The following is a 26,895-nucleotide window of genomic DNA, read 5'->3' on the forward strand; positions in this document are numbered from 1 at the left end:
CTGTGGATTATAATATACTCTTTGCTTTTTGTGCAGTTACTAGTGTATCTCTATATGAGTGTACAAAAAAAAAGAGTAAAGCACAGAGTACATTGAATATGGAGTAAAGTAATTTGATTTATACATAGATTAATATGTATACCTGAAATAGATGTACATCTCAGGTCAAATTTTATTTCTTAGAAAGCAGCGCCATCTAGTGGTCATAGACAAAACTCGATATATATGTATATACCTACGTACTATATTGAATACTCTTAAAATGTCTACTATAGATCTAATGAAAACAGTGAAAATGGTGGGAAATAAAAAAAATAGGTTGTGACATCGGATTAACTAGGAAAACGTATTTGATACTTTATCCCTAGTTAATCTGGGAATACACAACTTATTTTTTGATTTCCCACCATTTTCACTGTTTCCATTAGACTGACTTTATCATTATTATTAATAAAATGGAGGGATCAAGGAAATTAACAAAAACAATAGATACTTTTTATGATTTATTTAACAATAACACTTATGGCTAGCCTTATTTTTGGCACTACACCGTGGCCTCAGGGTCTCCAGCTCCACAGCAAATGAGACAAAATATAATAATATGTAATTCTCGGACAGGACACTGCCAATGTTGTGTTCCATATTAAGGGTCCTTCGCTGTTTTCAGGGAATTAGCGTCAATCCATCGAGACTCATGCGATCATCCCGAAAGTGCACGAATAATTTTATGTGGCAAGAAACCTGATTGTATCATTAAGAGACTTGTTTGCTATCTTGTTTTCTGCGCACTTGTTTCTTCAACTTTGTAATTATTTCCTTCAGCTTCAGTTCATTTGGCGTCAAAACTGTAAAAAAATTAATATTTTTTTCAAAATTAAATATCCTGCTAACCGAATTTTGCCTATGGCCATCTTTGCGCAACTAGAGGCGAGATCAGGAACAGGACAGACAGCTGTATGTGGTCTTCAGAGGTACAGGGGTGTTACACCTTAATTTCCCAACTTTGCTTAAAAATAAATAAAAACCTATTTATAAGAATGTAAATGAAACCCTTTCATATAATGTTCCACTTTAAAGTCGTACATTTTGCAATTGCATTGCATTATTTAAAACTATAGTCATTTCAAGTTAATAGCATAAGTAGATACTGTAATAAGCAGGTGTGACAGACATACAGACTTAGTCAATAATAAAATATAAGTATTGCTTTTTTACATTTTTGGTACAAAACCTTAACAATTATATTATTATGTTAGTTTCAACCGATAGACTTCCACTCCACAGCTTGGTGAAGGTGAAGCAAAACATTGTGAGGAACCTACATGCCTGCTAATCCGCACTTAGCACTCTGCATCCAATCCGTCGTCCGTCCGTCTGTCTGTCAGTCTGTCACCAGACTGTATCTCATGAACTGTGATAGTAAGAGAGTTGAAATTTTCACAGATGTATTTTTGTTGCTGCTATAGCAACAAATACTAAAAAACAGAATAAAATAAATATTTAAGGGGGCTCCCATTCAACAGACATGATTGTTTTGCCGATATTATAGATACTGGTACGGAACCGTTCGTACGCGAGTCTGACTCGCACTTGGCCGGTTTTTTTGACTTTGCTAAGTAACTTATCGACAGATTACAGGTAGAGTGATTAGGTATTACTTGAATTCAGCCGTTAATAAAATAAACAATCAAAACATTTACCTTGTCCGTGTATAACAAAGCAATTTGACATCTTGATATTTACATACTTATACTTAAATATGAAAATGAGTCCAAAATCTCTAAAACTGTTTGTGCACTGAACTTAACACTAAATAGGTACTTAAATTTAATAAAAGAAGTCCGAAATCTCTAAAACAGTTTGTGTAATGTACATATTCGTCCAAGTTTGTGCACTGAATTTAACCCTACGTACTTAATATAAAACGTAGTTCAAAATCTCTAAAACAATTGGTGCGCTGAACACTTTTGAGGATAGTTCAACTCGACGCGAATTAGCAATGAAATCACATCAAAATTATTAGAAAAATAATCACGGATTAAATGACAGCAGATACAAAAACAAATGGCGGCATGGGCGGCAACCATAGAGTCAGAACACTATAAGATTAAGCGCGCATAGCGAAAATAAATCGTTGCGAAAAAAATCGCAAATCTGTGAACCATCAAAATACATTATCATCCACGCACTGCGAAGAAAACTTGCATGCGATTAATATTCGTTACTGCGGTGCGATGCGAATTTGATAATAATCAAAGAACTTCCTGTTATATGCACGAAGATCATTATAATAATATCGTTCGTAAAAAAGCCTTTTAGAGGCCTTAATGCTGTTAAAGGATGGACCCAGTAACGTTTTGTATTTTTCTTCTTCAAATTTCCTTTTATGTAATATTAAGTAGTAAATAATTATGCATATTTTCTTTTTTAAATCCATATTTAAATGTTCACTCTATTTGATATAATTTATTAAATGTTCTTCACGTCTTGTTTTCATGGTGGTACAGTAGGTATTCACTGATTTCGGCTCCCTGTCTTTCGTGGTATGCAAATAAATCGTGGTGCGCGTAGGAATAATAATATTGCGATTAAATTTTGCATTGAACATGTGGACAAAAATCGCATTGCAGTGCGCGCTTAGCCTTATTCCTACCGGACAATGGCGGCAGTGGCGATTATGACAATGTGGCCACTTAAAAATTAATTGAATTTTTAAATGTAGCAACACTTTCAAATAAAAATGTCTATGACCACTAGTTGGCGCTAGTTATTATAGTCCGAAGAGATTTCTTCGAAGACGACATAGCATGGATTTATATGAGTTACTCACAGAGTACTTTTTACATATTACTCTTTGCTTTGGAACTTTGGAAAAATATTTTAATTTGTTCAAGTTTTAAAAAGCCAGGATTTTGAATGAAAAAGTTATGAATTAGTAGTTTCACAAAGATCTGGTAGCTTAAGTAGTAGTTTTTTTCTAGTCGGCAGTATTTATTTATTAGATACGCTCACCAGTTGCTTTTGTTTTGTGCTTGTGATCTAATCAAAAATGAATACAAGTGGCCAAAGTGTTTATTATGAAGATATTCCACCAGAAAATCTTAATGAAGACGAATTCTTTTGCACAGAGAAGATAGTTCCTAGAAAAATAAAGCCCCAAAACCTTGTGTTAAGACTCATGGACCGGGAGACATATGGTTCCAGGAAGCCGGGATCTCATCTGCATGTAGTTCGAGAATTCTACCAGAATGTCTTTCCTAATTTGACAATAGTAAATGTGGAAAAACCTCCATGTTTTCTAAGAAAGTTTAGCCCAGATGGAAGACATTTTATAGCTTTTTCGGCCGACCAGACTTCACTTGAGGTGAGAATCTCTTGGGTTAAAACAACATTTTCCCTATGTCTTGTAAAAACCACTAAACATAAGCTATTTGATAGTAGATAATAGAAATGTATGTTTTTTGTAGATTTATGAGTATAGAGGAGCGGCTGCAGCTGGCGACCTTGTTGCTGGGTACCCCTCAGACCTGCTAAATGCTGATGCTGATGCACATCATCGAATACGTACACATATATTTTACAGATTTTTCAAGGTATGTAAATATAATATAATATATATTATATATTATTGTACATTACTGCTTTTCTTTACTTACCTTAAAAGGGCTAATATTAGAAAGGTTTATTGTTTTAAATGTGCCATCTGATTTAATTTAATAAAGTTATCATTGTTTTGTTTTAAAATAATATGAGTTTTGTGGACAGTATATACAGCTATTTTCCGAATAATGAAGATGAATGGCAATGTTGCCATGCATTTTCATTATTTGTAGCTAATAATATTAAACCAACTATTGCTATTTTTTATGGATATTTTAAGAAACATTTTCTTTAAAGTTCATAAACATGTTTAATATTAAAATTAAGCAGATCTTTTTAAGGTAATTAAAAATTAAAATATTATACTGTAGAACAATGCCCCAGTTAATTTATAATCATAAAATGTATTTGGTAAGTTACAACCTTTTTAATTTATGGCTACCTTATTCTGTCTTATTCCTGGGTCTGTTTCTGGATATGCATAGGTTTGTTATAATTTTTAAATAAATGAATAATTCATGTTAGCAACAATAATTTATCTAGATTTTTATAAATATGTCTATATGTAATTGATGAATGCCAATTCTTCAATCTTATTTGTTTCAGCCAAAATTTACTGTCAATGTGTGTCAACAAAGACTAGTTTCTAGATCTGAACGTAATTCCGGCCAGCTTCCATTTATGGAGCAGCAATTAAACAGAGAATGTAGCCTCTTCACTGAAGATGGACGCTTTGTGATTGTGGGCTCTGCAGCGCACATACCGGATGACTTTAGACCCCATTTTTATCAAATACATAGTAATAATGAAGCAGTGACACCAACTATTAGGTAAATATGAACCTTAGCTTTTAACTGACTTTTATGTATGAAGAATTTTTTTTTTTACATTTATGTTCATCATCATCATCATGATCAACCCATCACCGGCTCACTACAGAGCACGGGTCTCCTCACAGAGTGAGAAGGGTTTTGGCCATAGTCTACCACGCTGGCCATGTGCGGATTGGTAGACTTCACACACCTTTGAGAACTTTATGGAGAACTCTCAGGCATGCAGGTTACCTCACGATGTTTTCCTTCACTGTTAAAGCAAGTGATATTTAATTAATTAAAACGCACATAACTCCGAAAAGTTAGAGGTGCGTGCCGGGAATCGATCCCCCGACCTCCAATTGGAAGGCGGACGTCCTACCCACTAGGCTATCACAGCTTCACATTTATGTTAGTTGGCTATTATTAACAAGAAAAACATATTCTCTCCATCCAGGTCTGCCCTTGAAGATTATTCTCTCCATTTAGTTGATCTGCACCAAGGCAAATTATGTGATACTAAACATTTTAGGAGTGATAAAATCTACCTTTCTCATAACCAAGGCATTTATCTTTACAAAGAAGTGCTTGCTGTTCTATCAGTACAGCATCAAACGATACATTTGTTTCAAATTGTAGAAGGAATGTTGATAGAAATCAGGAAAATTGGTAGATTTTGCTATGACGATGATCCATTCATTGTCAGTTCAGTTTTTGCTCCTGTGATGAATGAGCGACCTTATTGTGAAGAAACCATAAATAGCTTAAAGCACAGACTGCTAGTGTTTCTATTCAAAAGGGCTAAGTCAATAAGCGATGAATCGAAGGATCCTTTAGAATTGAGAAAGTTTTACAAATATTTTGATATGTTCAAAAGTTTGAGGATGTGGAAAATGCAGTTGTTAGATGAAGATCATTTATTCATAAAGTATGCAAGCGAGGAAGTAGTGACGTTAAGGGTGGCAGAACCGAATAGCCAATCTTCATTTTTTGTAATTTACAACATCAGTGAGAGCAAAATTCTAGAAGTTTATGAAAACACTTCTGAAGGGCTGTTGCAACTGTTTGAAAATTACTGCGACTGTTTTAGAAATGCCAGATTATGTGCGGATTCCCAGTTTACGTGTTCTCCTTCAAACAATCTGTATGCAAGGTTGACCCAACAGAGGTTCAAGCAGACGATAGTGCGGGCCATATACGGCGGCCGCACAGAGGCCACGAAGAGGATACTGGCGCAATTGCCAATAAGCGCGCAGTCGTATAGTGGATCACCATACCTAGACTTAGGACTCTTTAGTTACGACGATAAATGGGTCTCTGTTATGGAAAGACCTAAAGCATATGGAGAGTATCCCATACGGTATGTAATTTTGAGACACTTGACACTTGCGAATTCCATATTAACTACAGTAGCCGGCAAGAAATATTGTACGACGACCTTTACAATGAGATTTCGGCTTTGTAGAGTGTTGTCTCTGTCACTCATTCCTATCTGACGTTTTGTCGGTCTCAACGACAAAGACATTGCTCTACGAATCCGCTATCTCTTTCTATTGTCGTACCTACAACTAGCACAAGCTTTACGCTTCGTAGGAGTACTTTTATCGCGGAAAAACAAAGAGTTCCCACTGGATTTTTAAAAGCCCATCACATCTATTTAACCTATTTTGACGAAATTTGGTGCAGAGAAATAGATTGCAACGACACGAACGCGTTTTATCCCGAAAACTGAAGAGTCCTTCTTCATAATATGCATTTAAATATAACTGATATTGATTTTAACAGGTTTTATGCTCGAGATTCTGGATTACTGAAGTTCAAAATTTACGCAGGAGTGTTGGGCCAGTCCGTGCCGGCGAGCGCGCGACGCCTGGTCGCCTTCACATTCCATCCCACTGACCCCTTCGCGATAAGCGTGCAAAGGACAAACTCTGAATATATTGTTAACTTCCACATAAGAAATGCGGTCTTCAGTTGACAATAATTTGCTATTTTATACAGTGTATATTGTACATATAAATTTTAATAAGTAATATAAGTTGTAACTACATCAATACTTATAATAAAACTGTAACAGGTCAAATTCTGTACATTGAATATATTTTGAATTTTTTTTTTCAAGGACACTCTATAATCGATACTGAACCCAAAACTGTGATTTTTTTCATTTTTGTCTATCTGTCTGTCTGTCTGTCTGTCTGTCTGTCTGTCTGTATCACGGATGCGCATCACGCTGAAACTACTGAATGGATTCCAATGAAACTTGGTACGATTTGAGGTCATACTATGAGGAAGAATATAGAATACTTTTTATCCCGAAATTCAGCATGGTTCCCGTAGGAGAGGGGATGAAAGTTTAAATGTATACTGAGTTGTAATTCATTAACGCGTAGTCCGATTTCATTCATTCTTTTTTTGTTAGAAAGGGGATATTTTAAAGATTGTTCCGTAAATATTTCAAGGTCATCGGTTTTTAACCGACTGTCTTCTTCGCTCTGGGCTGGTTTCCGCACTTAAACGTTTCCGTCTGTTGTGTCTGTCAAAAAGGAGGTGGTTCTTTTTTCTACATCGATTTTTTCTAGGTTTATGGACCGATTTGCATTTTTTTTTTAAATCAACAAAAAAAGTTTTCGTGGTGGTCACATAAAAAATTCTGGATTCAACTCCTTAATCCTGATGCTACAGGGTTACTGCCCGCCTGAGTTATCAAGATTCAGGAAGTATTCATATTGTAGGTACCAAGCAACGACTTTATTCTCAGACTTCAAGTCCCAACTCCTCAACCCTGATGATGTAGGGTACAGCACTCCTAAACTATAATGTTTCAGTAACTGCGGATGATGCAAAATTAATTTAGGTACCAAGCATAGGCTACATCATTGAACTTCGGATCCTAACTCCTCAATCCTGATGCTGCAAAGTACTAAAGTCCTAAATCGTGGGGATTTTAGAATTTCTGATAGTGAATTGATATTTTAGGTATCAAGCAACGGCTTCACGATGACACTCCCAGTCCGAAATACTCCACCCGAGCGAAGCCGGGGCGGGTCAGCTAGTGTTAAAATACATACATAGTAAAATATATTATTTTGGATATATTTGAGTTTTAAACCTTTCTGATAATTTCACGTCGTTATTTGTTAGGTATTTAACAGATTTTGACGCAATTTTGCAAAATTATTTATGCACACACGATAATAACAGGCGGGGTGGAATCTTTTATAACAACATTGTCTTTGCATCATATACTTTGCCATACTGATATACCCATATCGTTGAAATTGGCATACTGAAAATTAAAGACGAAGTATATACCAAACATATACCAAAGACATCGCGTTTCGTGTCAGTCGGTGTGCGTTGCGCCTAAGAATAAAGATTTAAAAAAGAACGTAAGGACCTCTAACTTTTCGGAGTTAGGTATGTTCTTACTTTTTAAGCAATTAAATATTCTTTATTATTTCCCGTTAAAGTGAAGGAAAACATCGTGAGGTAATCTGCATGCCTGAGAACATTTTAACATGTGTGAAGTCTGCCAAGTGCTAATTCACACTTGGCCAGTGTGGTGGCCTAAACACTTCACGTTCTGAGTGGAAACGTGTTCTCAGTAGTAGGCCGGCGGCGATAGGTTAATGACACGGTTAATGATGATGAGGAATTAATAAAGGAGTCTAACGAAGATTGTTCTATTCATAGAGCAATAAAAATTGTCAAGATTGTCACCAATCGCCATTCCTTCGTCTGTCATCATTCTGATTTCTGTCAAATTTTATCAAAACATGGACAACCTACCTACAAAATAAATATTTTAAATAAACTACAATATGTTTCATACACCAATTCTTACTAAATAAGATGTAAATAAACAGCCGTTTTTAATCATAATGCAGTCGAACCAGTCGTTGTGGAATTTGGGTTTTCAAAGTTTTCCAAAAGCAGGTTTGTTCTCATCGATATAAATAATGTTTGTTCTTTTCTTCATTCTTCCATGTGTCAGCGAAGAGTATGTAATCACTTGTGTGTTAGTGTCTAATGTTCATCTTCAGCTTTGTTTTCATCTTAATTACATCATATCATATGGATCCGAGATATGATTGCTAACTATGGCCCTAGAAAGCTCAGAGTCACCCAACGATGGAGAGAACTATGCTTGGAGTTTTTCTGAGGAGATTCGTAGTAGAATACATCGATGGTTTAACCAGAGTAAGTAACTGAGCTTAGCTCAGCTACGAAACTGAGTGATTGACTATAGTATGATAACCCGATAGACGTATGGGGTCCTACAAGGTGCTTTAATGGCCTCTACATACAGCGTTGAAAGAACCGCCACTTGGTGGCACACTGGACAGACGACATCAAACGAGCCGCAGGGAGATGCTGGATCCAAGTCCCTACAAGACAGATGTCCAGCTATGGACTGGACGTCTATCGGTTGATGATGATGATCGGAATCACTAGGCTATCACCGCTTGGGTTATTTTAAAATTTTATTTAGTAGGTACCTACTTAGAAATCCTAACAAAAGCGAGGAACAAAAGAAAGGTAGAGGTCGGGTTAATCGGTCAAGACACTAAAAACCTGAAACGAGCCAACCGGTAGCTGTAGCCTATATTTATTGTCTACCGCTGCTTATTTTATAGGTGATAAGTATTATATGTTGGACTGAAATCAAGGTCGTAAATAAGAATCTTACTCGTTGAACTATTACCTGCCGTATTTACTTACTAAGTACATACCTACTTCTGGAGACAAGCTTTTGGGTCTATTGGAATATAATGTTACGGCAGCCGGCAAGAAATATTGTACATCGACCTTTAGAATGAGATTTCGGCTTTGTAGAGCATTGGCTCTGTCACTCATACCTATGTGACGTTTTGTAGGTCTCAATGACAGCGAACGGTCTACGAAACCGCTAGGTAAGTATCGCTTTCTAACGGTCGATCTACAATATTTTCTGCCGCGTACTGTATTCCTGTTTGACATAGCTATTAAATAATCTTGTTTTATTTTATTTTAGTGCTACCACCGATCCCACAAATAATAGGCGAAGGGGATGTTACGGCTATAACATTTCCGGATGGTAGTGTGCAGTTTTATTTCGTTCCTACAATCAAACAAAACCATTTGCCTTGTATATGTAGTGCGAGGAATCCGTACGCCAACCTATTTCCCTGTCCAACAAACGCAGAGGTCTGGGTTGTGCGGAGCATTACTCATCCACAAGCAAATTTAAATATTTCGTAAGTAAAGATAAGTGCATTTAATTTTACTCGGCAGGTAAATCTAGTGTGCTCTTCGGTTCGAGCGCGTTCTACCTAGGTACCTACTGAATTTGAGCGCGTTACTACGCGGTACGCGGTACGGAGAAGAGCGTATATGACGTACTACGTAGTTCGCGCCCATGCTAGTGACGCCAATTGCTTAGCTCGCGTCGCGCATCTTCCTCGCACAAGGCGTATCATACCCTCTCCGCTACACCACTTAGCATTGGTGGAAATAAACAGATCGTTTCGTTGCTTAGCTTTAACCTCGCTCACCGCTTAGCTAGGTACCTTTCCTGGCGGAAAGGTAGCTAGATATTTGCACTTCAAAACAGGAACACTACTAGCACTTTTCATGTCTTTATATAAATTGTATGTCTCGGATCGCTTTCTGTCGCATAAGAACACCGTTATTTCATAGAGTAGGATTAGATAATGCGAACGGCTTCGCCCGTGTAGATTTAGGTTTTTAAAAATCCAGTGGAAACTTTCATTTTCCAAGACAAAAAGTATAGCCTTTCCGTAGTAGCCCGTCCCCAAGATGCATATCTTTGTACCTAAATTCATAAATACATTTAAACGGATGATTCTTTAAAAATCCCGTGTGCTTACTTACTATAATTCGGAATGCAATTCCTTACAGCATCAGGGTTGAGTTTGACAGTTTCTAAATCCCATCAGTTTTGGTGGTCAGGTCCCCCTTGCAGCGTCAGGATTGTGGAGTTGGAATCCAATTTTTTATGGTGTAAAATTTCTCTATCGATTAAAAAAAATGCGCAAATCGATTCAGAAATTTCGGTGTACATAGGTAGAAAAATACAGCCTCTTTTTTTGAAAGTCGGTTAAAAAAGTAGTCTGTGTTACTCATTGGTTAATCCTCTACTTGTCTGTGAAAGTCTCGTCAAAATATGTTGAGCCGTTCTGAAGATTAGCCCGTTCAAACAGACAGACACAAATTTTAAAAACTTGGAATTCAGTTATGGTACATAACTGAATTCCAATTCCAATTCCAATTCTCAAATAACCATATGAGTAGAGAGTAATATGAGGTAGTTATTTCGAAATTACAGCCAGACACTTCAATTTTATTTATTAGTATAGACGTTTATTTACATTTTTACCTAAACTCATCCGTCTATACCTATATTTTATTTTTTAGTGTGCCAGCTGGATATTTTAATAGTCAACTTCCACCACCTTATTCGCCACCTAATTACTTTATGAACACAAATCGTGAATATGCACAAAAGGTAATACCTAATTACTAAAGGTAAAAACTGTTACATTGATTAAAAAAATATTTAGACAAGATGCCTAACGCCTTTTAGAGAGACGGTTTCGTAGAGCGTTGTCGCTGTCGTTGAGACCGACAAAACGTCACATAGGTATGAGTGACAGAGACAACGCTATACGAAGCCGGAACATCTTTTTAAAGGTCGATGTAGAGTATTCCTACCGGCTGAGGTATGGAGTTGAAGAGGTGTTTGTTGCATTGTTTTTTTTATTGCAGTTCCACAATGATAAATGGACATCCACAACAGACATCAATTACTTTTATCCAAGTTTACGTCGAGAGAAATGCCTCCAATACTGTACTGAAACTCAAACTGAAATACCCTTTCTAAATAATAATATTGGTGAAATGGATGTGGCATCCTGTCAATGTGAATCGACTTCTCAACAAAAGCCTGTTAATGTTGAATGCAATTGTCATCCGAAATTTTTGTACTTAGTCTAGTGATAAATGCATGTATAGTACCTACGCGACAGGTTGAAATGGCAATCGGCCTCCCCGATTGCCATTTCAACCTGTCGCGGAGTATATGTCAATAGTGAAAGAAAATAAAAATGTAACAAAAAATCTGTGAAAAACATCGATGGCATCGACGCGTCCCACGCGGCGTTCATCGTGGCGGCAATTCTCGATGAAGCAATGCCCGCAGCGGACCCTTCTGCCAGTCTTTATTTGGAAATGGCACAACGCAGACGTGCCCGCCTCGTACAACGCCGCGGGCACCGCCACTCTTCCCGCCACGCATCTCTATGAACAACATCGTATGTTGTCATATGTTTGTGATTACGCATGCGAATTGCGATGCTAAGTGCCGCCTCACCGTAAACAAAAAAAACGTATGACGCGCCGCGAGACGCCACGCGCCGCGAGACGCCACGCGCAACGCCCCGCGTCTCCGTAAATGACGCCTCAGTACGCAGTACTCACTTCTGCAGTATTTACCTACCTACATTGAAAACCGAACGGTGATAAAATAAAACGACGTCATTTGTAATTATAGTTTCTTATAATACATTTATCCCTTATTGTTACAGGTATTTACATTTTAAAAATAATATAATGCGTAAGTTTTGAGAAAGGTCTCGCTGTATTTGCTCTATGTGTCAACTGTCATGTCAAAAGTACGGGGTTTAGCAGTGTTGGCATTAATCGATTAACTTTTCAATCCATTAGTTAATTAGATTAACTTTAGTCAGATTAAATTAATCGTGATTAAGTTAATCGCGATTAATAAAGTTATCTCGATTAATGAAATTAATCATTAATCGTTAATTTGATTAATATTTTTATTAGATAGATAAAGATAAGTTTTTAAAACATGAAAAATAAAAACCGGGGTGAAAAAAGTGCGAGTCAGGCTCGCGCACTGAGGGTTCCGTACTACAGTCGTATTTTTTCTACATTTTGCACGATAATTCAAAAACTACGATGCATAAAAATCTGTTTTAGAATGCACAGGTAAAGCCCTTTCATATGATACCCCACTTGATATAGTTATCTTACTTCGAAAATTGCATTATTAGTTCATGACCACAATTTTTTTTGTGTGATCTAACCGTTACTTCACGGATTTCAGATTTTTCCCCGAATGTCTGCTATAAGACCTACCTACCTGCCAAATTTCATGATTCTAGGTCAACAGGAAGTACCCTGTAGGTTTCTTGACAGACCGACAGACAGACAACAAAGTGATCCTGTAAGGGTTCCGTTTTTCCTTATGAGGTACGGAACCCTAAAAATACAAGGCTGAAAATTGAACGATGTAGTCTATGCTTGGCACTTACAATATTAATTCACAATCAAAATTTCCCAAATGTCCACAATTTAGGTGGGCAGCACTCCTGTAGCATCAAGGTTGAGTTGAAACCACAATTTTGTATAGGACCATCTCGCAAACTTCTATCAATTACAAAAAATACACAAAATGGTTCAGAAATCTCAGAGAAATTGGTGTACATACATAGAAAAAAAACCTGCGCGTCGAATTGAGAACCTCCCCCTTTTTTGGAAGTCGGTTAAAAATGGTTGTAAGAGTACAACAATATATATTTAATCATATATTTTTAATCGTTATTAACGATTAAAATTAATCGCGATTAACTTTTTGCCAACATTGGCATGGAGTCCATGTGTTTACCGCATAGTCACAATAACTCTAGTTTAGCGTACTCCGTACTTAATCGTACTTTCGACGTGACAGTTGACACATGGAGCAAATATGGCGCGTCCTTTCTGAAAATTTACGTACAATAATAAACAAAAACAAAACGAGATTTTCACTTTTTCCTTCAAAATATAAAATTACGGAATCTTATTACAGCTGCACAATTCAGTCGTGAGGGTTAATAAAACAAACCTTTGGACCAATAACGAGACAGATAATTTATAGATAATTATATTATAATTTACCGAAAATATGTTTTCACTACATAATATTAATAAAAAAAGGAAGACTGCAAACAATGTATACTTTCGCTAACTGAAAATACTTTGGTAAATATGACTCTAAGGGTGTTTGTGCACTCGTACTGGTACGTTTGATTCATATTCGTGTTTTTGTGAACATCAAACGGAACCAAAATTCACGAATGACTTGTGAGCCGAGATACTATTAGTAGTATTTCAATAACATTTCGTACGCCTCTGCACGAAATCACGAATCGAAATCAGTGCACAAGCAAGCGTAGGTAGTATGATGGCTACTTCGATCCGTAAAAACAAATTCGATGTGAGAAATTCAAGAAATTTCTTGAAAAAAACATGAAAATTAAGCAGTGCACAAACAACCATACGTTTATGAAGGCTATTCCCAATCGTATTTTCGCGAATCACGAAAATGAATCAAATACTAGTAAGTGCACAAACACCCTAATGCCATGCATTCACCAATGAACATTTCTCGATCTATGTTTCTAAACCTGCAATTAGCAAAGGATGAACTAACTGGAAGCGTTGTTCCATCTCAAAGAAGATAATAGAAACATGGTTCACCAGTGAGCACATGGCTTTACTAAGGAGTCGGAGGGATCTATTAGCGAGTGCAAAAATAAGGTATTAATATTTTGGTATACTACTTACATTTCCATGATAAATATTTCATATTGTGTAACATGCAGTCTTATACATTTTATCATAAGCAATTTCATATTATTCGTGGCTCGGAAGTGAAACTAGGTAATTCAATTTTATATTATTCCATAAGTTTACTAAGAATTCGTTTATCTAAAGACATTAGACTAAGAGCCCATGAGAGCCAGCCCTTCGTTATTTTATAAAAAGCTGAAATTTTCTATGCGCATTATCCCCAACTCAGCGCTCAGGGAGGAACGATCATTGGTAACAAAGACTTATAAAAATCTTTCGTCAAAGTATATCAATTTTTTTTTCTTCGGAATAGTATTAGAATTGACGAGAAACTTTAAGCTTGTATAAAATACCGAAGGTTTGGCCCACACAGACTCCAAGTCTACATTTGACAGAGTTCAGGATGAAGGCATACATTGTCGTAGAACACAATACACAACGCGACCCGCCAATAGACCGTATACGGCTCGGATTACTAACCAATTTTAAGAAGTTTATAAATAAATCGTAAAAAATAATGTAACACTTACAACTAATATTGCATAAGAAAAATGAACGGGCACATCTTACGTGTGGCCAGCTTTCATCCAGATATCACTATTAAAATATCAACGTCTGGTGTCGATCCATATGCTTGTATTGTAAAGAAAACCTAGTATTCTTAACAATTATAATACAAATATCTGGAATATTTTCAAAATTTATAGTACAAGCATAGAATACTCAGAACACCCACATCATAATTGAATCGATAATTTCTTACACAATCACACTTGAGATTCATAACATTTTCTCTCCACTTGTCATGTTATTTTATATTTTTTTTTCACAATAACCATACAACCACATTATTTAAACAACATATTCGCATAATGATTTTAGATTACCGTGGGTAATTACTAAAGTTTAGCACACAACCTGTAAGTTGGTTAAACAACTTTATTTTCTTACTTTGACTAAACACTCCTTATAAGTCTAGATCATAGTTAGTATAAGTGCAGACACCAATCTTGTAATCACATTTAGCGAAGTTCAACTTAACATGCACAGTTCTATAATATATCAGACTTGAACACTAAAATGTAAAGGAATGAATGAATAATGTAAGTTGGTTTTGTCACACAGTGTTCAAAACGTAATACGTAATTACTAATTACACATCTTCGTATTTCCAGTATCTCGTGCATGGATAAGAAACTGCGTAAAACGCATCACATACACATAAGATAATATCAAACGTATCATAATTAGAGCATATTCAGAGATATTTTCGTGTGCAATTTAATGGACGATCACACGTTTAATGGTGATAATAAAAATAATATCCGGCTGAGTTTGTTGCGGGCTTCAAATATCAGGGCGCTTTTGGAGCCCTCGTAGTTTTAGTTTTAAGTTCGCTTAGGATAAAATACACCGCGATTTTACCTGTAACTACTTACAGAATTTTTAGCCTATTTAAGTTTTTAAGCAAATTTGTAACAAAATATCATCTTGTGTGTCTGTGATGGTTTCAAGACTTAAGACCCCAGTGACTTTTTTCGCAGTATATAACCGTAGGACTAAATCTTACAGCAAATTATAAGTTATCAATATATTTTTCTATATTCACGTGTACATGTGATCAGTCACCATAATAATGTTCTAAATAAATGGGAAAATAATATGATACAAACAAAACTACAAATGTTATTTGACTAGACAGTACTTTAGTACCGACATACGGTCGCGTAGTCACACTGTGGCAATTTAATAAGCACTTATATTATATAGGCCTTTAAAATCTGAATAGGGCTTTTAGTGCAAATATGTGCTACTATTACAAACTAACGGTGAAGTTTCATAGAAGGTACGCAAATATCACAAATTAACAGCGGAAATTATGAAATGAATATCAATCTTAGCAATATAATGTAAAAGTTTTTTTGACAATATTTTAATAACAATATTTAGTACAGTTAAAATTTTCTGATTATACTATAAGTATTACTTTTTTTTAAACTGCTAAAATATTGTGCATTTTAAAATTTGTGCTAAGCATTTTTAACATTTTTAAAGTTTAAAGTTACAAAAAAAAATCATTTCTCTTAAATAAAATATTAAGCTAACACTAAAAGCCCCGCGAGAGCCATAATACACAAAACTTCTATACACACAAACTCCACTCTATTCTATGGTTACTTCTTTAGTGAGGAAGTGTCTTTAAACGTTATCAAAATAATTTAGGACTTACAAGAGACAATAAAATCGTTTATAATAAAATACAGTTTGCATCTTCATTTTGCCCACTACACGTTATTACAAAGTATATTTAAGTTCCGCCACACCTGGAGCAGGATATTCACTGCAACAAAATATCCAAATTAATTTTTCGTTGGCATCTTGCGACTCTTGTTAAAGGTTGTAGTACGCGACAGGTCGAAAATCGAGATGGCAATCGGGGTAGGGACGCCCCGCACACCCGCACAGCCCACGCGCTAACCTGGTGCGGAATAGCGCGGGTGACGTGCGGTGCGGGGCGTACTCCGCCTAATACCTCGATTGGGCCTGTGGTCTGTCGTACATTCCCCCTAGTGCACTAATTAGAAATTGCACATTGCTCACAACTGTAGCCCAGCACGAATTAAGATAAAAGAATTAAAACCGGACTATGATTACTACTATTTTTGACGACCTCCCTGGAGTAGTGGTGAACGCAGTGGTTAGATAAGTGGGAGATCCCAGGTTCGATTTTCGGCAGGGGCAACTTGGTGATTAAAGCCAGCTACTGACCAACAACTGCCGCACGGACGAAGGGCGATGTTACCTGGAGCGCATGCGCAGCGTCGCGGATGGCGGCGAGGCGCAGACGTGTGTGCGCGAAGGTAGGGCGCTGCGCGGGGTCGGCGTGCCACGCGGCGCGCATCACATCGTAGGGGCCGGTCGGGCAGCCCTCGGGCGCCTCCATGCGGTAGCCGCGCTCCACGTGCCGCACCACCTCCGCCAGCGGCTGCAACCGACAACGACTTACTACACAGGCATAGACCACTGTTCGCTTGCACATTTCACATAACAAGTGCGAGCTGCGATTGTGGTGGCGAAATATAGAGAGATAATAAAACATTACTTACGATTCTCGGATATGGCACTCTTCCAAATGAGTAGATCTCCCAAAGTAGTATACCGAAGCTCCACATGTCAGACTTATTTGAAAATTTCTGCCAAAAAAAATATCTTTCATTAGTATTGCCACTACTGCCAGTAGGTACTACCACTTTGATAAGTTGCGCCGATGTACCTGCGCAGAAATCTTATTTTTGGGTGGCGCGAAAATATTATCACAGCTAATCATAGCGCGCGTCCGTCCGCTATTTGCCCACGTGTTACCTGTTTTGTACGCGTAAACTATGAGCGAGATAGCGCGGGTCTCTGTTGTTCTTGTATTTAAAATCATAACGTTAAACGATAAGATCTATGGGTCGATTTCGTAAAAGTTGCCAATAGTGAGCGAGCATCAACCAATTCGAGGTGATTTTTTTTTTAATGTGTTCCTTTTTTCCTCCGACATGGTGGTCGGAGACTTTTTTTTTATTTCGTTTGTGTACATTCGGTTTTAGTCAACGTTAGGTTGCGCTTTTCTGCTCAAACGAATTTTGTCAATGCAACTTGTAATAGTGGTATATTTAGTGAGGATAGGTCGACAATTGGACCGCATGGTTACATCACTCACGTTGTACTTGAGCGCCTCGGGCGCGGTCCATTTGATGGGCAGCTTGGCCTGCACGCGCAGCGCGTCGGCGGGGTCGTCCGGCGCAGCATCGGTGCGCGCCAGGCCGAAGTCTGCCACCTTGGCAGTGCCCTCGGCCGAGATGAGCACGTTGCGCGCCGCCAGGTCGCGGTGCACCACGCGCTGCCGCTCCAGGTACTCCATGCCGCAGCACGCGTCACTGCACACAGAACACACGTGCCGTTTAACGCATGACATACACTTTATAATGAGGAGTGCCCTAAAGAGCTTTTTAGCTCATTCCACCGTCCTTTTTCTACAGCCGCACCGCGCGCCACCGTAAGCAACTTCACCCTCACCACCTGGGTGTCTGGTGCATTTCAACAGTCCGTTGTGCCAGATCTTTCTTTCCACGCACATGCAAACTGTGGAATCAACTCCCATCGGCGGTGTTCCCACTAGATTACAACATGGAGTTATTCAAGGGGTGGACCAACAAACGAACCGGCACAGCCTCTGGTGCTGCATGTTCATAGGCGGCGGTAATCACTTAATATCGGGCGACCCATTTGCTCGCTATTTCTATTTAAAAAATACGCGCTGCGAACGCTAAACGCAGCGTTGTTGGGGCAGTAGAGCACTCACTAGGCGAAGTTGATTTGGTTGAGCTGCGTGACGTAGTGCCGTCCGCGGCTGCGCAGGTAGTCCAGCAGCGAGCCCTGCGCGCAGTGCTCCGTCACGATGCACGTGCTGCCGTTAGAGCTGAACACCACGCAGCCCAGTAGCCGCACCAAGTTCTCGTGTTTAAGTGAACTGTAAAAAAAATCCGCCTACTGTCAATCATAAATGTACTGTGATAGAAGATGTGAGGTTTTAAAAAATATATTAAACTTTTCAGAATATTTGAGATTTATTTTAGATTTATATTAATCTGTATTGTTAATCTTCGCACTAACTAATAATAAATGTAACTTACGCCATAACACTCGCCTCCGCTCGAAATTTACTAGCTGCCTCCCGATCTTTTAATATTTTGACGGCGACTTTTTGTGTTCCGTTCAAAATACCAAGCATCACATCGCCAAACTCGCCTTTGCCAATATTTTCCCGAATTTCTAAATCCCGTTCAGCAATTATCCAACCTAGAAAAAATATATAAATTGTAAGTACATACTAAACGTCAGGCACACGTCACTGCCAGGAAAGGCCAGGGACACAAATTGTTGCTAAGTTAGATCTTGCAGGAAATTGTCTACCCCGGCCCGTGTATGCTAGTAATTGCTCAAAATAAAATTGGCAAAAAATATTACAATATTATACTCGGTGCTAGCCCAAATCCCCAGGATGTAAACTAGCATGTGACGAAAGACGTCAAGATCGGTTTATTGATTGAGCAAGGGAAGTGACGTTATAAAGCCTCGTCGTGAAGGCTGCGTGAAATAAGTTTCTACCAGAGTTGCCTTGATCGGTAGAACATTTCTATTCTATTTTAATTTGTTTAGCGGTGGGTTAGTTTATCGTGTAAACTTACGCGCATCGACGAATTTTTGCGCGCCATCTGGTTGATCGCCAGAAAGATGCCCAAAAGCATGTTGGAAGTGACCGGAACTTAGCGCGCTAGACACGCTCGGCGTTGGTGGGTATGGCGGTGGTTGCTGAAGAAAAAAAAAATTTATTGCAATACATACAGGCTTGCACATGCCCAGAAGATGCCTATTCATTCTTGTCTTGAAGATATTTAGGTTGCACCAGACATCTAATAGATATGCAACAAGCGTGGCCCCTATAGACCCTCTCGCTCAAGCAGAATTACTTACTTGTGAAATGTTATTCCTTCTAATTTACTCTCGCTTCGGCTATTGTAGCCTTGTATACTGCAACCCACCATTGCACAATAACTTCAAAGAGAAAAATTGTACTCAACTTTCAAAACAAATCAATCATTTCTTTAAAATACATGAGTCAACATTACCTCACTTCATGTTGTTTGTCAAAATCTCACGTACAAAATACATCTTGACAAACAAAAAAAGTGGCCACAGTAATAAGGACAAAAAATGATCATTCGTCACGTTCTACTAAGAGCTTATATGCATAATTTAGCTATCTCTCTCTAACAGGAGTCACAGTAGGGCTACTTCTACAGGTATTTGTTCTGAAGGTTGTATGTGGCAGGAAACTAATTATTAATTAAGTGTGAGTTAAGTAAGTCGAACAACTCACAAAATATTGAGTTGTCAAATTACGATTGCCCTAAGCAACTGTGAATAAAGTTGATGCTTACCTGAGGAAGAGGTGAGAAAGGTTGTACGTTATTGTTGTTGGCACCATTGGGAGAAGCTTTGGGAAGCCACCGCTCTAACTTTGTACATAAACCATCGGCATCTTTCAAGTAATGCTGAATTAAATCCATCATATTATCAAAGAATTCCTCATCGTCGATCGTGAGACGTTGATTTTGGCTATCCGGTACCGTCGCCCATTTCACCCTGCAATAATATTTGATTTTCATATATACAGGAAATATACAGTTCTTTACAGGCGGCTTTTTGATAAAGTAAAACACCAGATTTAAACTTGCGTAATATTTCAATTTTCAGGGGAAATAGCAGACGTCTGACCTTCTCTGCAGCAGCGTGGTACTATTATCTTCGTATCGTATTGTAACATACGAAACTCGACTGGGAGTCCGGTCCAATAGACACAGCACAAATTCGTGTTTGGGTTTGTATGAAATTTTGAACGCGCTTGTTGAGTGTCGTTACCATTTACGCAGGAGGATCATATTGTTGGTAGTTAGTCAAATCGAATCGTTTATTTCTATTTGTTGTGCTGTGAATGGTTCGATATATTAATGCTTAGTATAGAATGACATTTATTATCTACATTTGAGATCGAAAGTGGTTGCCTTGTCCTTGCTAGATTTTATCGATCTGTGTAAGTACGCAAAATAAGAAATCCAATCTGAAGTTGCAAGATGGTGATTTGCGCAGGTTTGAGTAAGGATTAAAATATACAAGCCTGGCTGAGGCCCGTTTTTGTACAATGCTTAGTCACAATGCTTGAAACACTTCGTGTTCAGATTGGACTACTTGTTTGGCGCGCTTTATAAAAGTCGATACAATCTGTGATAGCCTAGTTGTTAGGATGTCCGCTTCCTAAATGGAGGTCGGGTGGTCGATCCCGGACACGTTCTTCTAACTTTTAAGGGTTATGAGCATTTTAAGTAACTAAATATAACTTATGAGGAAAAACATCGCGTGAAGAGACCCGCATGCCTGAGAGTTCTCCATAATGTTCTCAAAGGTGTGAAGTGTGTGGCCAAAAACCCTTCTCATTCTGAAAGGATACCCGTGCTCTGTAGTGAGTCAGCGATGGTGATATGATGATAAAAGCCGTAATGTAGTGTTACCGGTAGTGCTCGACGCGGCCACGGAAGCGCACGCAGAGCGTGTGGTCGCCGGGGAAGTTGGTGCTCTCGCGCACGAGGAACACGCCGTCCGGCGAGCCCGACAGCAACGCCTCCGCGCGCTCGCGGGAGATGGCGCCGTGGTGCCAGCTGCCGACACATTCAATTGTTTTACATTCACATACTTTCTACATACTTGACATATCATACAAGCAAGACTACCAATTGCTAAGCAAAGTTCATTGAAATAAGTCCAAAATGGACATACATGTGACAGACATTCACTTATATTAAGACATTGTAATATGTCACTACATTAAGGTGCAATTTCAATTGAAAAACTTGAATGAAAATCAATGTATAGTAAAAAGACTTGTCCACTCGACACACCAAACTCGACTGATCCATGACTGAGCCTAAACCGCTCTGGATAGAAACTGGAAATTTTGGCAGTACATAAAAATATCCTGAAATAATTATTCTGGATATTTCAGATTTTAGATTTATTTGTGAAGCTATATCCATTTTACCATAATCGACCAGCTGGTAATCAGTTTGTATCTTTTTGACTTGAATTGGGTAAATTTTTCAGATAATAGTCAAATTAATGATAAACATTGTTTAAAAAAAAAAGTAATATTTGTAGTTTCTTGTTTTCAGCTGATTCCGCTTTTAGAACTGGTGGTAGTCTTGACCTGACATTGGCCCCGATTCTCTAGTCTCTCTCTTAACTAATTTTAGAGTATCTGCATCCTTTTCTTTTTACTAATGCTAAAAAAGGAACGGAACATGACTTTTACATTTAAAGACTCTAAATTTTAGTGCACAATACAAATTTAAACAGTAGGTTCGCGAGTGCGTGCTAAAATCACGGGTTTTACCATCTAAAAATTAAATTTTGAAATGTCAAACTGCTTCTGTCCTTTTCATATTACAATAGTAAGAAGAGGGTGCGAATACGCTAAAATTAGGTTGTGCTTAGAATCGGTGCCACTATTGTCTTTAAAATAAGGCTTAATAACTGCACAAGAGAGTATCTTTTTAAAAAAAACTGTAGAAGCATAAATCATTCGCGATGCGACTAAGCAATTAGATAAGTGTAGTTTTCTGCAAGAATTTAACAGTGACGCAAACCCCCGTAACCAATTATTTAGTTACAGCAGAAGTGATGACTCTGTTTCGCAACACTAATTTCGCAACAAAACAATAATCACAGAAAGAAAGTTCTATTATGATTCATGTATTACAAAACAAGTCAATTAAAACTGTAAGATATTTACTCATCGTTACAATTTATTAGTGGGACATCCGATACAGTTTTTTCTCCGAGTTCGCGCTCTGTACACTGAACATCCGCCTCCATAACTGGCAAATACTGGCTCGTATCTACTATCAAAACACCTGAGATAACCCATATCTTATCACAAATAAAGCATCTGGGCTCGGAATATCATTTGATTTTATCGAAAATTCATTAAATAACATATTTTATTAACATCAACATGCGATAAGACTGCTTTGATTGTCTAAAAGTTATCATCTACGCTACAGATACATCTGTGATTAAACAAGTGTTAACATAAAAGTTTATAAGTGTTATACTTAGTATCAACTAAATTACCTTTCATTTTTTTAATTTTATAGACTAGCGCTTGGCTGCAATGAGACCTGCTGGCAAGTGTAGACGCAGCCTAAGATGGAGCACACTAGCCTAGAAGATGCCTTGACTTGAAGGTACCCGTATTGGAAGTGTATTTCAATTTATATCATTGGTTTATATTTGATGATTAAACGAACTTACCCTAAGTGAAGTTCTATCATAATTATACGAGGGCTTCGTCTGAAGAGATTAAGAATACTTGTAGTAGACGAACCGTCTGGCCATTCAAACACTATAGTTGAGAAATACATCTAAAAATAAATAAAACAAAATAAAAATCCATTGATACATTTTTCGTACCATAGACTGTACTTCTCACAAGGCAACACTCATGCAACACTGGTCGCCATTTTCATTCAGTTTAGAGTTCTTTTTTTTTTTTTTTTTTTTTACTATGTCATACAATATGGGTGTCCGAAAGGAAACAAATGGGATGGGGGGGATCTTAATCTCTTCAGACGAAGCCCTCGTATAATTATGATAGAACTTCACTTAGGGTAAGTTCGTTTAATCATCAATTATACTTTGCTTCGTCTTCGAGATTAAGAATACTTGTAGATCTTTAGAGATATGACATTTGTGAAAAAAAAAATGATAATATTAATTATATTTATATAATCAATTATATCAATATAGTAAATGAATATAGTAGCCTAATCAGCAATAGAGAGTAAGTCAAAAAAGTTAAATAACTTTATGTGATTTCAAAAATATTTTAAATGTTTTACTAATTATGATTTAAAACGGTTTTTTGCAAAATCATTGCTATTATCAGTTATCACAAATGGAGAATGAATTTGACCAATCCGCAGTTTTGTGTATTAGGTTATATTAACGGTATTTTTAAATGCGGTAAAAGTGGAGGCATGCCTCGTTGAATGAGCTGCAAAAATATTTGTACCGAAGTATTATACTTTTATTTAAAACTTCCTTTATCCAACGACTGATTGATTGGAAACAATCTGGTTTATATGTGCTTTTGAAACTGATAAAATTACAGTTGATTATGGTTTCTTACAAAGAATGTTCTAATAACATGTACTAATAATGCCTCTGTCGGGCATATTTCTGGCTTTTCTTTGAAAACAAAAAAATGCAGAACTAAGGAGGGTAGAAAGAAAGTCAGCTCGCGAGGTTTTTGATCAAATCGGGTATTTTTATAATAATTCTGTCATTAGTTTTAATTTCAACATTCTGTACATTAATTTTATGTAAAGTTTGCCACTCTTTGTGCCCTTACAAGAGCGAATGTTGCAATTCTTTTTGTTAAATTTTCCATACTGATCTCACCTGGGTACCAGTTTCCCACAAAAATTAATACTATTGAAGGATTTAAGATGACATTCTTTCCCAACTTTCCCATAGTATACTATGGGAAAGCCAGTATTAACCTTACAATCTTAGTTACCTTATCATCTGTGCCTATTTTTGCATTTACAATCAAAAATACGGCGGATCTTGATTGTATAAAGTACCTACTTTACACAACTCCGGTATGAAACTTTTTAGTTAAGAAAATAAATGAGATGGAGAACTGATGCTTGATAATGATCAATACTATACTTTTACAAAAAAATAAGTTTTTTTTTTTTTTTTTTTTTTTTTTTTTTTTTTTTTTTTTTTTTTTTTTTTTTTTTTTTAAGCAAAGCTTTATTGTTTAACAGAATTGAATCTTATCAGTTTAACTATTGATGAAGCAAGCAATATGATATTGTTTAATGCACTTCGTGGGGTGCTCCTTCGTGAAGATGCTGCGCGAATAGCTTCGCGGCTACCAACGTGACTTTTTGTTACAATTGGCTGTTAGGAGCAGATAACAATACCATATGTGTATTGGTTTAGTATTAACTTATGTAAGTATTAATATCTACAAAAGGAACCACGGTTGAGTCGTCCAGAGTGGAGCAATTACTATGCCCTCAGGCTTATCTAAAATTAAATTTTATTCATTCGTTATTTTTAAAATTACGAATATTGGTTTTATAAATTCAACGTAAAAAAAAAGATTACTGCTAAGGCTCCTTGGGTCTCTGTGCAAAGAAATATATATGCATCGCATTTTTTATTAAGCTATAGCAAATAAATCTATCTAAGAGTTTTACTGTTCTACTGAAGGCATGTCCTGTCAGTTCTAACTTGGTATTGAGGTGCGGTGTGATCGACGCGATTTTGCGTCAGCTATTTTCGTCATCTTGTGAACAAGTGTAAACGCGTCGACTGATAAAATGATTTTTTCTTCGCACCATGTCCTATTTCTTGGTAATATTAGTGAGATGAGAAAATCACACGCGATCCATTTTTATTACATACTAAATTGCACTTGTATTGTCGATGCGAAGAAGTAGGTATCTGACAATTATATTTTATATTCTTTATGAAGATCTTTAAATCGAAATATGTTGCCAAAAACTCTAAGTTGTTGTTGAGCATACTTTCTGCCATTTAACATTAACTTCATCCTTACCATAAGCTGCCCCCAATCAGTTTTACTGACATGACTGACATCAGAAAAGATTTCTAAGCAGTAGAAATCATTATGCGACTAGAGAGTAACATATTCCTTGTTATAGGATTAACTGAACTTTCAATATGTGTCAGCCATCATTCGGAATCTTTTGTTAAATGTTCAGGAATAGTCATATTATTTACGATTTTATATGACTCTTATAGTCCTCAGTTTTTTCTAGAGATATTTACATAGTTCGATATTCTTGGTGTACAAGTACAACCAACCATATTAAACAGCGGGCTAAGATAAGGTAAGGAGGCTTGCTAATTGAGCCAACTGTCGTATAGTACGTCGCTTTAATTTTTATTTTTAATATTATCTTGTCTTATTAAGATCCTCTTTTCATTAGTGAGAACTAAGTATCCTAAATATTTACACCCAGTGTAAGGTGTCAACGAACTTTTCTCATAGTTAATATCAAACATAATGTTTCTAAGATATCTATTGTGTGAGTTACATTCTGTTGGCAAGCGTAAAATCAGTCAGTAATTATAATATTATATCATCCAAATAATTGGATGAAATATATCCTAAAAACCGAAGTAAGTATATTACTGGTTTCATTCATTTTGTAAAACTGAAGGAGCTGCGTTCAATCCGAATGGAAGAACGATAAATTCGTATTTTTGATACGAGATAATTTTTGAATTACTCATAATAGAAAATAAGCGTATTTTATATCAATTAAGTATACATAAGAATGAATTCCTCGAAATTAATGTTAAAGTTGCTCGTATCAACAGAAGACGTCTCCGTTTTAAAGTGATTCGTTGGTATTTAGAAAAAACACCTTAAATGTATATTATAACCATTTCTAATCCATGATAAAATTAGGGCATCATTTACAATGAGGCGCTATCTGTCATAGAATGCAGATAGTCTACCAACGGTGTATCTTACTTCGCCTATCGGCTTGTCTGAGCGCGCACTCTGCGGCTGCGCGTGCGGCGGAGGCGGGCGGCGGCAGAGGAGCTTAGTATAGGTACTTGCGAGGCTGTTGCGCGGCAAGCGCTGATTTTCTCTTTGCTCCCGTCTGCCTCACCAGTGGAAGCGGAGCTTTCACGTTTGACTCGAAAGACCGAGATTCGTTATGTTGTGAGAAAACAATCGTTTTAGCTTGAAACGACACAGTCTCCGCTGCATCGCCCAATTTTTCGCCAAAAAGAAAACTGTCAATTCCAGCCAAGTATTTAAATGACTTTTAATAGTACATGTTACAAAACTTCGGCAAAACATAGACTCAACAAACTGGGAGTCACACAAGAGCTCGGCTGCATCAAATAAAAGTTTTATGAGGTACGAATTACGTCAGACAGTGCTGCAGCCTTTATTTCCGCGTTTAAATGTGGAGATCCAATCTTAAGACAGTTTTCTGATAGGAACTTGATAGACTCGTGGTGGCCCTGGCAATGTGTTCCCAAAGGACAACTAATCCTTTATTTTAGAAAGAGTTTCACCTAATAGGTCCAGTATAATTATCCAAAATAATTAGATTCATTCAGAAGTTGAGGGTATATCGGAAATAGAATCCGTACCTAATCAGTTGCTCTAGTCCGACTGGTG

General features: G+C 37.2%; 3 protein-coding genes and 1 long non-coding RNA gene across 6 annotated transcripts in view; 2 read left to right on the forward strand and 2 right to left on the reverse strand.

The window, feature by feature from the left end:
- Window positions 1-490: 490 nt before the first annotated feature.
- LOC138403475 (uncharacterized) lies at window positions 491-2,054 on the reverse strand. The gene is made up of 2 exons (XR_011237737.1): window positions 1,701-2,054; window positions 491-845 (listed from the first exon to the last, which is right to left on the reverse strand). It is a non-coding gene; the product is annotated as an uncharacterized lncRNA (long non-coding RNA).
- Window positions 2,055-2,815: 761 nt separating this feature from the next.
- Window positions 2,816-6,513, forward strand: LOC117990306 (DET1 homolog). Its single transcript, XM_034977768.2, has 5 exons — window positions 2,816-3,364; window positions 3,468-3,593; window positions 4,207-4,430; window positions 4,870-5,772; window positions 6,198-6,513. Exons 1-5 carry the CDS (start codon window positions 3,050-3,052, stop codon window positions 6,388-6,390), a joined length of 1,761 nt encoding a protein of 586 aa, XP_034833659.1. The 5' UTR covers window positions 2,816-3,049; the 3' UTR covers window positions 6,391-6,513.
- Window positions 6,514-8,186: 1,673 nt separating this feature from the next.
- LOC117990310 (uncharacterized) lies at window positions 8,187-11,411 on the forward strand. Its single transcript, XM_034977774.2, has 4 exons — window positions 8,187-8,351; window positions 9,430-9,652; window positions 10,833-10,923; window positions 11,184-11,411. The coding sequence occupies exons 1-4, from the start codon at window positions 8,297-8,299 to the stop codon at window positions 11,409-11,411; spliced, it is 597 nt and encodes a 198-aa protein (XP_034833665.1). The 5' UTR covers window positions 8,187-8,296.
- A 543-nt stretch (window positions 11,412-11,954) lies between these two features.
- Window positions 11,955-26,895, reverse strand: part of Csk (C-terminal Src kinase) — a 41,925-nt gene continuing 26,984 nt past the window's right edge. For all 3 annotated transcript variants that reach the window (XM_034977769.2, XM_034977772.2, XM_034977770.2), the window contains exons 7-15: window positions 21,167-21,313; window positions 20,039-20,243; window positions 19,286-19,409; window positions 18,731-18,896; window positions 18,400-18,567; window positions 17,758-17,974; window positions 17,159-17,245; window positions 16,855-17,037; window positions 11,955-16,392 (exon numbers count right to left, since the gene is read on the reverse strand). In XM_034977769.2, the coding sequence (XP_034833660.1) occupies window positions 16,390-16,392; window positions 16,855-17,037; window positions 17,159-17,245; window positions 17,758-17,974; window positions 18,400-18,567; window positions 18,731-18,896; window positions 19,286-19,409; window positions 20,039-20,243; window positions 21,167-21,313 (1,300 nt within the window). In that variant the 3' untranslated portion in view covers window positions 11,955-16,389. The remainder of the gene's footprint in view (window positions 16,393-16,854; window positions 17,038-17,158; window positions 17,246-17,757; window positions 17,975-18,399; window positions 18,568-18,730; window positions 18,897-19,285; window positions 19,410-20,038; window positions 20,244-21,166; window positions 21,314-26,895) is intronic.

The sequence above is a fragment of the Maniola hyperantus genome, chromosome 17, assembly GCF_902806685.2.
Source record: "Maniola hyperantus chromosome 17, iAphHyp1.2, whole genome shotgun sequence".
NCBI lineage: Eukaryota > Metazoa > Arthropoda > Insecta > Lepidoptera > Nymphalidae > Maniola > Maniola hyperantus.